Here is a 13,142-nt window from a genome sequence, read left to right on the forward strand (position 1 = left end):
GGCCGGGGAGCCTCTGGGGGTAGAGTTCTGGCCTCTTCCTTTGCCACGGCGCTGACCTCTTTGGGGATACTGGTTGATGTATCCGCTATTTCCCTTTGTAGAATTTCAATGGTTTCCCGATGAGTATTGTTGTTGAGGGAAGCGTTGGCCACAAAAAAGCCATTTGGACCCAAATCCTCTTCTTGTAGAAGGTCTTTATGTAATCTGGCCCAGTGTTTTTAAGGTGTCATGCTCCTTTTTTTGCTGTCTTCAGGGCCTCATTGACCGCCTTCCCAAACAGATTGGATTCTTCCACGGGTTTATCAGCGACTCTTGCGTCTCTGGCTTGAATCCAGAGTTCCGTAGCCACGCATCTCTCTTCCGGAGTGTGCCCTGAGCAAGGGATCGGCCAGCCCTTTCTGAAGAATCCAAAGTAGTCTTAAGAATGCTTTGGTTCACCTGTCTGCCCTCAGTGACAGTGGTGAGGAGACGAGTACGTAGGGGTTAGGGAACCTCCTGTATGCCTTCCTGTAGTAAGGCCCACTGGGCATCGGCGTAGCTGACCAACAAGTTATTGTTGTTGGCAATGCGCGTTGAGAATGCTGATGCAACCGTGATCCTTTTCCCAAGGGCGTAAAGTCGTTTAACTTCATCAGGAAGTGCCTCACCTGTTGACAAAGGGACCCCTGCCCGCTTTCGTGTAGTAGTCACCACCAGGGAGTCTGGGGTGGAATGACCTCTGATATACAGAGGGTCTGATGGAGAAGGGCGAAAGATTTATTCTATTCGTGGGTTGACACCTCTTGTGAGAGCAGGTCTTGATAAGGAGGGCCCCAGATTTTTGATTTAATTGAGGAGAGGAATAGCCTGGCTGGCCGGCGGTTTCTCCTTAAGGATGTCCTCCACGAAGTCAGCCTCGGGGACTGCTTCATCTGTAGCAATTTTAAAGTGATCAGCTGCTTTACACAACGTTATGTTAAAAGTCAACTGGTCATCCACTGGCAAGGGTTGCTGCCTAGTGGGAGTGGACTGGGGAGAGTCCAGAGACAGGGCATCAGGGTCTTGATGATCCGGGGACTGCCATGGTTGAGGGTCACCCACATCTGGGTTCTCTTCCCAGCCCTCTATGGGATTATGCATGTCCTCAGGGTTGATGAATTCCTCATCTTGAGTGTTAGCAGGAAGGTCATCCTCAGTTAGGTCGTAATTGTATATATCCTCTTCTAAAGAGGGGTCAAAACGTCTTGGAAATATAGCTTTGGGGTCCACAGGGTTCTCATCCCTTGGCCTCCTTGGTGTATAGTTGTTCTGAACGGGAAACAAACCTGTCCAGCCTTTCCATACAGTTCTCAAACTTTTCTCTACTCCAAACCGAGGACCTAGAATGGTCTAGGGGTGGAAAAAGGTCCTGATCGTGTTAATCCGTTGAAAAGCGTCGAGGTTTTCGTCTCATCGTCGAGAATAGTCGTTCTTCGCCCTCAGAGAGCTCCTCCTGAGGTACCGACAGAGGTGAGACGTCTCTGTACTTCTCTTTCGACTTATGGGTGGGTTCCGGTACCCCCCCCCCCCTTAGGCCATCCTTGGACCTCCGCTGATCCTTGGGCCTTTCCGTGGGCCTCTGCGCATCCCCGGGTTGCCGCTTCTGAGAAAAGCGCTGTCCTTCTCATCTGACATGATCCGCGCGGTGTAGACTGATAAACTTCTGGAAGCTTCCAAGAAGAACACTCGCCGATTTATGCCCTTGAGAGGGCATGAGTGATGCCGAAAAATGGGGCCCCGTTAATCGGAAGGATAATCGATGGAGCACACAGGCGCGATAGACCGAAAACAGAGTTTTCCTTTCAAAAAAGTAAAAGAAGATGCAGAAGAGCTCTAAGAGCGAAACGCATGGCCACCCAACACTTGAACGTGCGTTAAAAATCTGAAGATGGCTGCCTGAGGAGGGGCTTAGGGAGAGGGCAGTCATTGGCTGAGGGCAGTATGCCCAAAAGTCACATTCCAATACAGATGTCTCAAGGAAGATGTTTTCTAAAAGCATGCAATGTGTGTGTGGTGGTTATTTCAAACGGTTTAAAAATATTTTAAAGTGAAATAAGTATTTGTCTAAAAACATGTAAATTCTCTTCTAATCCCAAGGCGAGTTCAGGGGTAGGATACTGGCACAGGTTTGATGACCAAATGTAAGTAAAGAGGGATTAAGGAGACACAGGGTGTTGCACCCAAGGTTATCCTATGTAGGCAGGGGGCACAGGAACAGTTAAGTTTACTTATCCCCATACTCAGATTTTCTCAGGTCACACAGTGGATCGCCTGGGCGTTCCTAGGGACACCATGTTCCATCCTTTGTTTGGTTGAGGGGTACCCAGGGGTAAGGGGTCCAAGTGCTTCTTCCAGTCGGGTCCAACTGCAAGATGCAATACCAGAGCATTGTAGAATGCAGGCTGTTGCAGTGCAGACTCCTTCAGGACACTTCACAGGATGGCTGCAAAGGCGTCCCAGCGATGGTGACCACTTGTAGGCAGCGACAGGCGATCTTCCAGATGCAGTCACAGAAGCAGCTCCAGCTCAGCCTCCTTCGATGCAAGAACGCTGACATTTCGGCAGGAAGAGATTTATGGCACAAGGTGGTGCCCTCCACAGTCCCTGGCTTGAACATGGAACGACCCCGCCACTGGCGAGGTAGCCCAGGACGGAGTTGGTCAGTCCAGGAAACCTCAGAAGCAGCTTGCGGCATGCAACCTTGAGTAGGCGTCGAGACTAGTTGGTCCAACTAGTCAAATGGCTGAAGCACCAACAAGTATCTTAAGATCTTGCAAAGGAGCAGGGCTTCAACGGGCCAGTCACTGGAGAGGATGCTGGTCCAACGCAAAGGTTTTCCTCGGGTCATCATCAGGCTGCAATTCGTCAAAGCATTAATGGCACCAACATAGATCTGAAGTCTGCCTCTTCCTGGAACTGGAAGCAAGTCGAAGCCCACCAATGGAAAGGACCTGCCACATTCAAAAAAGCCAGTAGTTGTCCAATCAGGGACAACTACTGGTTTCACATCTACCCAGCAGCAGACGCTCTGGCACCAATGTATGACCTGCCTTGGGCACATAAAAAGTACCCAAAAACCCTTAATATCAAAAGTTCCAGGAATACTCAGTATCCTTGTTGCACTGCACTGTAAGGTGCAATGTGCAAAATACATCATACAGGAGTCCAAAAGAGAAACATTTTATCAGTAGTGACAGTCTCGGGGTGAAGTCATTTTCTCCATAAAATGAGCAAAAGGCAAGGGAAGCAAAGTGGAAGGTGTTACTTTCCTTCAAAAAGTTAAAGTTCAAAAACGATCAAAAAAGGATGTCCCATTGAAATCAATGGAGGGGAAAGTTGCAAAAGAGAACTTTTGTCCTAACAGTAGTGACAAAAACACACCAGTCTGAACTGAAATAATAAAAATCAGTATACTTGACTCTTGTTATATGCATATTATAGTTCCACACTCCTATTTGCATATTATAGTCCCACTTAGTACCATATTAACTGGATTATAATATGGTCAAAACCTCCATTAGTGAGTTATGCATTTAATGTTTATTGTGAAATGTTTAATCAATTGAATTTTGGGAAACTTGGAAAAGAAATTCATACAAAGCAAGGGGCTTCATTTAATACTCAGCAAACGAAGGAAAGGGATGATGCAAAAAAGACAAATGCAAACTGTTGTTAAATAAAAAAATATGCATGAATGGGAATCCAATGATGTTGAAAAACAAAATATGCTGGATAACCGAATGTTGTGATGAAAGGGGGGAGGGGGAGATTTCGGGAAGCTGAAAACTGGACAAAAGGTCCATTTAACAGAATGTACTGGCTTTCTTCCATGCCATTCAGAATCTCGGTTTTCCAGCACTTAACTAAAGAAAAAAGTACTATGATAACAGTGACAATTATTAAGAGAACCTACAGGTAAATGCAGTGCCGGATAACAACACTGCCAGTGTATTTCGGTTTGTTCTGCTAAGTAGCATAAAAGGAGTACCACCCACAAAGCTGATACTATTTAATGAAGCTTAAAAGGTATGGCTTTTGTAGTCTAACTAATTTTATGGGCAAATCCTTAATTGTCCTCTTACATTGAGCAACTACAAAATCAAGTTTTGCTTACTTGAATTGCGACAATTCTTATGGTAATCAAACAGAGTCAACGGTAAAAAAGCCCTAAACCGTTTAACATTGAATGACAAAATAAGAATGACACTGTAATTATTGCGTCAAAATTTTCACAGTTGATTTGGTTTTATTATGGAACAAATATTAATGTTTTTCAGTTTAATCCAACTTGGTTCGTTGTAATTATATTGCAAGCCCCAGTGAGACACGTGTTTCGGCTTAATAAAGCCTTTTTCAAATCTGGGCTAATTCTGAAATACCATAAAGTGTCCACCAATTCATGGTTCCCCCAAACACATTAATAAGTAGAACATTATACATCAATTAAGAAAATTCATAAAAATGCGTGATTGAGACAGAGAATAAGGATGGGTACAAGGGAGGAAAACATGGGTGGTAGAACAAAACAAATTTAAATGCAATTATTCTTGCACAAGTATGGACCGGAAGGTAGAAAAAGAGATAAGAAGGAAAACCAATCCAAATCCAAAATACGTAGTGGACAAGAATAAATTAGGCAAATCCAAAAACATAAAACAATGAAACACAAATAAAACAAAATAAAGTAGAGAGAGAAAAAACATTCTATTAGTAATCTATGCCAAATAATGCCTTCTTAAATTAAGGTTGAGGATTATTAAAAGTAACGGGTGACTTACCACGGTTGTATACAAAGTATATATATTCGCTCAATGTGGTTGTTATGAATTCTCTATTGGTTTATATCACAAACTTTCTTCCTGCCAAATTGTATTAAAAGAAATTGTCACTAACCCTTGGTCTAGGCCGAATATGATTATCAATTGCATACATTAAATGATTAGCCTGCCGTGGATTCCATGGTCATTAGTTGTATTATCTTAAGTCTGCGATCTTGCGTTCGTGATCCGCTCGATCGCGTACACATTATACGAGGGCAATTGAAAAAACACACAACTTCGTAATAATTTCAGCCTCATAATAGGTTTATGGTATTAATACGAGCGAAAAAGCGTTGGCTCCGAAATCGTTGTGTAGGACGCCATCGGCATCTTGGAAACCATAGTTATAGCGGTTTCCATGGCGACCTGGCGCGTCTCTGCTATTTTGGTTACTTAGTTACTCACGCGTTGCCATATCAACCCCGTGTTGATGGCCAATGTACTTTATGACTGCTCGATTGCGTGCAATTATTATGAATCGGTATCACTAGTAAAAGTAATAGCTGGTTTAATAATCTTGACTCATGCAAGTCCATTGTATTTAATCGGGACAAACGAACAGGGACGCCTTGCTCATCGTCGTTTAGGACGCCGTCGCCATCTTGGAAACCATAGTTGTAGCGGTTTCCATGGTGACCCGGCGTGTCTCCGGCATTTTGGTTACTTAGTTACTCACGCGTTGCCATATCAACCCCGTGTTCATGGGCAATGTACTTAATAACTGCTCGATTACGTGCAATTATTCAGAACTGGTATCATTAGTAAAAGTAATGCAATATAATTGAGCACCTTAAAATTGAAATAAATCGCAGCACGGCTAAAGTAAGTTTTATAACAATATTTGCAACGGTGATGTAGGCGTCCCTGTTCGTTTGACGCGGTTAAATATAGTGGACTTGCACGAGTCATTATTAGTAAACCAGCTATCACTTTTACTAATGATACCAATTCTGAATAATTGCACGTAATCGAGCAGTCATTAAGTACATTGGCCATGAACACGGGGTTGATATGGCAACGCGTGAGTAACTAAGTAACCAAAATGGCGGAGACGCCGGGTCGCCATGGAAACCGCCACAACTATGGTTTCCAAGATGGCGACGGCATCCTAAACAACGATGAGCAAGGCGTCCCCGTTCGTTTGACCCGATTAAATACAGTGGACTTGCATGAGCCAAGATTATTAAACCAGCTATTACTTTTACTAGTGATACCGATTCGTAATAATTGCACGCAATTGAGCAGTCAAAGTACATTGGCCATCAACACGGGGTTGATATGGCAACGTGTGAGTAACTAAGTAAAATGGTGGAGAGACGCTGGGTCGCCATGGAAACCGCTATAACTATGGTTTCCAAGATGCTGATGGCGTCCTACACAACGATTTCGGAGTCAATGCGGAGACTGGGATCTGTTCGAGGTAAGCGAATTGTACTGCCTTTTTGCTCGTATTAATACCATAAACCTATTATGAGGCTGAAATTATTACTAAGTTGTGTGTTTTTTCAATTGACCTCGTATAATGTGAATGCGATCGAGCGGATCACGAACGCAAGATCGCAGACTTAAGATAATATGACTAATGACCATGGAATCCACAGCAGGCTAATCATTTAATATATGCAATTGATATCCATACTTGTGCATGAATAATTGCATTTAAATTTGTTTTGTTCTACCACCCATGTTTTCCTCGCTTGTGCCCATCCTTATTCTCTGTCTCAATTACGCATTTTTATGAATTTTCATAATTGATGTATAATGTTCTACTTATTAATGTGTTTGGGGGAACCATGAATTGGTGGACACTTTATGGTATTTCAGAATTAGCCCAGATTTGAAAAAGGGTTTATTAAGCCGAAACACGTGTCTCACTGGGGCTTGCAATATAATTACAACAAACCAAGTTGGATTAAACTGAAAAACATTAATATTTGTTCCATAATAAAACCAAATCAACAGTGAAAATGTTGGCGCAATAATTACGGAGTCATTCTTATTTTGTGATTACTATTTAATGAACACCACATCCTACAGACTAACAAATGCAATTCCATATTATCGAATATCTTTATTAGATTGTCTGGCAAGGCGGAAAAAAGTCATACAAAAACAGCTTAAGTTACAAACATTTCCTAAATAGCTTGGGCAATTAAAGCTTTGGGATCGTTCCTGGGAAGTTAAGGTCGCATAGCACAGTCACATGCACACAATCAGGGCTGAGCTCCAACCTGTATGCATTGGCACAAGGCACCAGAAACGATATTGAATGTGTGACTATTTCACTTCCTTTAAAAGTAGAAAGCAAATTGTAACTTCAGGTACGTAAAATAAACATACACGCACAAATTGGTATTTATTAAAGTGCATAATGTACTTGCAAACAAGAACAAAAAATATTAAAGTTCTTCATCAGATTAAATGTCGAATTCCAGTTAGCACATGGATGGAGTTTCATTAAAGTAGAATGGCTATCAGGTTGGAAAGCCCTGTATAATAGTTCCAATTTGCAAGTATCAGTCTGATTTTGTAACGCAAATGGAGGTATATGGTCCCCTTATCTTGGGCAATTCGTAAGGATGGTCACTATGCTGGTCAGCCAAATGTATTAACTGCAATAAAAACAGAATACCTTAGCTTTTTTAATTGATACACACATTTTTGCTTTCTAACAAGGCTTAGCAAAGATATGTAATAACGCACTTACTGGAGGGCACGGAAATTACAGTGTACATGAAACATGCTCTAGTGATGATAAATACCATGGAGTGCCAGGGATGGCGGTTGTAGCCACTGGCTTTGCTTTCTGAGCAGCCTTTTCCTCCTCTGTCATTTCCTCCTCTTTTGGTTCCTGGAAGAAGAGATATGATTAAAAGCAACCAAATTCATTGTTCAAGGATCTAAAAAAGTATACAATTTAGGTAACCAGACTGCACGTGAGACATAATAGAGAAGGATTCCTTGCACCACAACATGTGTTACTCAGGTGGATACTGTACCAACAAACCTGATGATCTACTTTAGGTGATCTGTCCCTCTAGGCACAATTATGGTGCCCTCATAGGAATTCCGAGAAGAAGAAAAAACTTTCGACATACGTAGTGCTTGATATGGCAAGTAGTTTCAATGGAATTAACAGTGCATGCTTTAGACAGGTTGTAAAGACTGGAGGGTGGTCTCTGTACTCCTGCTCTCCATATGGTAGAGGAGAGGCACAGAGGACCCCAGCCAAGATTCTCTATTGTTGGTAGCAATGGACGAGCAATCACGGCATAGCTTCTCAGGAGGTTTTGCAGGCTGGTTCTTAAGTACAGTGTAGTCCCCAAGCCCACACAAAGGAACATCTACACACTGTATTAGTTAAAACACAGTCTTTATATAATAAAGGTTCAAGGTTATATACACAATCCCAATAACTCACTTTGCGCTCAGTTAATCTACAATGGCAAATATATACTGTTCTAAGTGGCACCACAATGATCAGATTTCATTAAATTGCATCAACTGTACTCTGGTTAAATGTCACACAAATCACTTATTAAAGGTAACCAAAAATAGACATAGGAGGAAAAGCAGTTTGTTAGAACAATTGGCAGAATAGTACTTTAGCTACTAAGTCGCAACTCTGTGCGGAAATCGCCCTCCCCCAACCCCACCTGGACAACCTGTAAAATTAAGATATACTACAAGCCCAGTCCATGTATTGTTCAATTAGTCTCATTTCCTTCTACAATGTTTCCACCACCTCAATGTACCTGGAATAGCAGAGTTCGACAGCAAGTCGTCAACGGATCCTTCTTGAGCAGCTCCTTTTAAAGCAGGAGCATTGGATCGTCGAGATCCCTCGAACAAAGTGAACTCTGTGTCGAGGCGGCATCTTCGGTCCTGGCGGTGCTTGTCGATGACGGGTCGAAGACGTCCTGCAAGGAAGAGGCGTGCAGGGGAACCTCAATGTCAATAGTTCAGGACCGCAAAGAGTTTGTGAAGAACTCGGGCCCAGCAAAGGCGTCAAGTCGTCCGGCGTCTCTACAGTCTTTGTGTGGCAGGAAACCCACCGGCGGATGCTCCTCGGCGCGTCGACGGCATGGCCTTCTCCGGTGGGATAAGGCAGTCGGCGGTGTGCACGAGCGCGTCTGGGAATTAAATGTCTTAATCAATGGACCGTGCATCTTCGGTCGTCTATGGCACGGCGTCAAGCGGTCCCCGATTCTGGGCAACACAGCTTCGACGGGCCTCCAGCGGTTATAACAAACTTGCGAACCCTGGTCGACGACGGTGGACGGAATATCCGGTGCTTATCTTCGTTCTCCTTGGCAGCCCCCGTCTCCGGTCAGCAGCCTGTTGACGGTCTGACTTCCAGGGAGCTTATGTTATGCTCACCTGGCTCCCACAGGGGCGTCGATCTGAACTGGACTGCTGCGGTCTCCACCAATGTGACGCGTAGTGCCGAGATGACGGTCTGGACTGGCCCACCTAGCTTGGTCTGCTTGGCCCGTAGGAATATTCTTCTGTAAATGGAGAAAGGGAAATAACCACCCGTGGAGTTGAGCGTAAATCCCTCCCACCCCCGCTGTCCTTCCCTCTAGTCACCTTTGGTGTCCCTTCTTATAATCTCACCTGATGGTTTGGAAAGATGAGCTCTCCATCCTGCATTGAGCGCAGGGGCGCGTAGATAATCAGTTGCTTCACTGGCTCGAAGGAATTGGCGAGTTCCAGAACAATTTTGACTCTGCCGGCAAGACGCCGTAAGTATGCAGTTCGTAAGAGTTCAAATGTCTGACTTGCACTCTTGTCCGATTCCTTGCAGGTTGCATCTTGACCTTAGCGATGAATTCCTCGTGGCAACCGGTAATATTCAGGTAAGGATTTGTATCATCCAACTCACTTCGATAAAATAAAGTCAGTATCTAACCTGTTGCTTTCTCCCTTATTCAGGCGCTGAGAGATAGTATGAAGTCTCGGGGAATAATGCCTCCGGCGGTAAAATCAGGTAAGTCTATTGCGGAGAGGAGGGTTCCCCTTGTTTGTCCTTTTGTTTCACCTTGCTGTCCTTTTGTTTCCCCTTAGGGGCCGGGGTTCGGCGAGAACGCTGTGGAAGCTTCGCCGACCCGTGATGAGGTATAGTACCCTCGGTGGTAAAATCAGGTAAGTCTATAGGGGTAAGTAATATTGCCTCTGTTTATTCCCTTGGCTCACCTTGCTGTTCTTGTGTTCCCCTTAGGTGCCGGAGTGCGGCGGGAACATGCAGAAGGATGCAGTGGTATGCGAAGATGCTGTGAAGGCCGGTGAGTTCAGAGCGGCGCTGCAGCAGGCAAGGCGACACGCATAAAATAACTTCTCTTCCAGCCCGAAGGCGCAGTGGATCGGAGATTCAGGTAAGGATCAAAGGTATTGCTCTTGTCCTAACCTTTTCTCCTTCTTTCTCGGAGCTCCAGGCTTGAGGCGGGCGTGGCAGAAGATGGATGCAGATTCGCAGGCACGGTGAGCGTTACGCTGCTGGATGCAGAATAACGCGAAGCGTGTGCTGCTCTTCGGGCGTGGTTTAAATAGCCTCCAAAGTAGTCCCAGGTAAGTATTCCTCCCCACCCGAGTAAAAAAATGGTCCCCAAGTAAAGTAGTCCCTTCCAAGCCTCTTTAGGCTTGGAGCTCTTGCAGCATGGTCTGCATCAGGTAAGTTTCAATCTATGAGCCTGGCGCCGACACTCCATGAGCCTGGCGCCATAGACGCCAGGACTGCACCCAAATAGCCCCTAGCAGGGGTTGTTGGGCTTGCTTGGGGTAACTGGATGCCTGCTTCTGGGGTTGCTGGTCTGGGTCCCCTGGGGTTGGCATCATGACAGCTTAGAGGATGCATAACCAGGGCCTCTTTTGGATCAGTCTCGACGTCACAGCGGCTTTCAGATTGCGGTGAGGGTAACAGTCAACCTTCTTCTTGGGGCTCGGCTTCGAGATTCAGCTTCAGTTTCAATGTCAGTTTCTACTTCAGCTTCTGAACAAATTCTAGCAGTGAGAGGCCCCCAGATGTACTGTTGATCTCTCATTCATTCTGCTTGGTCACACTCCGGCAACTTATTACTCAGAAGGGCATTCAGCAGTCTATCAGCCAATCAGGCATAAAGTGCATTCAGGCCATCCTCCTCCCTCTCAGACACTCAAAACAAGGAATGTGTATTGGGACAAGTACCCAGCTATTTAACACTGCATTCATATCAGTTTCGGGCAGGGCTGTCTCAGTCATTGTATTTCATACTAGAAACCAGACATCCACAACAGGAAGTGCATATTGGTCTCACACTCCATTCACCCAGGTCCCACCCACAGGGTGTACTCACAACATACAGTCACTGGGAAGGCTCCAGCCCGTCTGGCCTGGACTTCTCTACAATACCATATATGAAACTTCCACCCAACAGCCAGTCAGGGGGAAGGGACAGAGTCAGGGCTCCCCAGGTCTTTGGGAAAACAAGGTAACAGGGAATAGAAAGCAAGAGGCCAAAGGGGCCATCTTGTTTCCTATCAGGAATCAACTGATTCATATGGCAGGGCCTGGTTATCCCAAATGGAGGATACTCAGAGCACCTGTCAAGTTCAGCATGGAGCTGCCACCAGCCCATACCCTGCTCTGTGGGCCACACACAGGTGCTCAAAAACATATACTAGGTGCACAGGGTTGCACCCCGACCAATGGGTGCCATAAGGGTATCGCATGGGTCTGTACACCAAACCAAAAATAGGAAGAGCTGCACTGCCAGGAGTCCCACATGGACTCCTGGGCAGAAAACCATACAGAACACAAATGAAAAAGAACTACAGGACAGGGAGGCCCTGCCCCTCCAATGCATTTCCAGCATCACACCAGGCTCCAGTGTGTCTGAAAAGGCAGGAAGTGAGGCAAGGTCCTGACACTTCCCTGTTCTTTGTCTGTAGGTGTGTCTGAATGAAACCAGTTCCAAAATTCCGGCTGGCTGTCCTGAAAGAACAGCCACCCTGCTGTGTGATTGACAGCCGAGTGCAGTGAATGAATGGGAACTTGCATAAAAAGCAAGGTTTTTGTGACTTAAGCTTCACTACACTGGCTTTTGCTCATAGGTTATGGGGAAACTGACATGTCCTTCAGGCTGTCAGTACTGGGAAACTTTGTTTCTCTTAGTCGTGTTACTGTGTTATTCCTTTTGGTTACTTTGTATCACTTGTGGAAACTATCATTGTACAGTGCTGCTTACACTGCAGTACAATGGGGTACACTTTTTGTTTTGCCCTAGACGAACACACTGAGGATTTTTGGTTACTCTAGGTGTGCTAAAAGGATAAGCTGGTGGCAGCAGTGACTTGTGCCCACTTTTTGCGACTTACCAGGTTACTCACCGTAGTGACCACCTTACTCCTAGTCCATAGTCCCCTTTCCTCCATACTTATGGGACATCTCTCCGTCCTGTGGGACGGGACCGGAGCACTTTGTAAAAAACATCCACATTTTTTTCAAAAATGTGTCCCTCCTCTCTTTCCTGCGCGGGGCCCGGCACGCGGCCGTAACCCCGCCCACCTTGGCTCCGCCCCACGCATCACCCATCAGTCCTTTTCTATCGCAGGGTCAAAGACCCATTAGCAATAACAGAGGAACCTTATTCGAGGGGACGGCGGGCGGGTGTATGGAGGAAAGGGGACTATGGACTAGGAATAAGGTGGTCACTACGGTGAGTAACCTGGTAATACTCCTACGTCCTGTCCCCTTTCCTCCATACTTATGGGAGATTCCCAAGCACTCCTTACAGGAACTATGGGTGGATGGAAATACCCCTTACTGAAACAGGTTCTTCAGCACAGCCTGGCCGAACTGAGCGTCAGCTCTAGAGCTCATATCGAGGCAGTAATGCTTACAGAAAGCAGATGGGGAGACCCAAGTAGCCGCTTTAGCGATGGACTCCCAGGGAACATACTTCTGAAAAGCAACCGCAGCTGTCTTGCCTCGCACCAGGTGTGCATGGATACCTTTAGGAGGTTTCAGCTTTTGGACGGTGAAAGATTCCGTGATACAATCGGTAATCCATCTGGAAATAGACGCCTTAGACGCCGGCCTGCCCTGAGGCTTACCGAAGGTCACAAACAGTTGGGAAGAGCTCCGAAGCTCGGAAGTCCTGTCCAGGTAGAACCTAAGAGCTCTTCGGACATCCAGGCAGTGTAGTACCCCTTCCACCTCCGAGGCAGGGTTCGGAAAAAAGAACAGAAGGGAAATCGACTGATTCAGATGGAATTCGGTCACTACCTTTGGTAGGAAAGCTGGGTTCGTCCCAAGGACTACCTTGT

The 13,142-nt window shown here is 45.5% G+C and overlaps 1 protein-coding gene across 2 annotated transcripts in view; it reads right to left on the reverse strand.

Moving 5' to 3' along the window:
- The window catches only part of TCERG1 (transcription elongation regulator 1), a 1,289,229-nt gene that overhangs the window by 643,308 nt on the left and 632,779 nt on the right, over nucleotides 1-13,142 (reverse strand). For both annotated transcript variants that reach the window (XM_069652440.1, XM_069652439.1), the window contains one exon: nucleotides 7,601-7,689. In XM_069652440.1, the coding sequence (XP_069508541.1) occupies nucleotides 7,601-7,689 (89 nt within the window). The remainder of the gene's footprint in view (nucleotides 1-7,600; nucleotides 7,690-13,142) is intronic.

The sequence above is a fragment of the Ambystoma mexicanum genome, chromosome 3p (assembly GCF_040938575.1).
Source record: "Ambystoma mexicanum isolate Mex_15411 chromosome 3p, UKY_AmexF1_1, whole genome shotgun sequence".
NCBI classification, from domain to species: Eukaryota; Metazoa; Chordata; class Amphibia; order Caudata; family Ambystomatidae; genus Ambystoma; species Ambystoma mexicanum.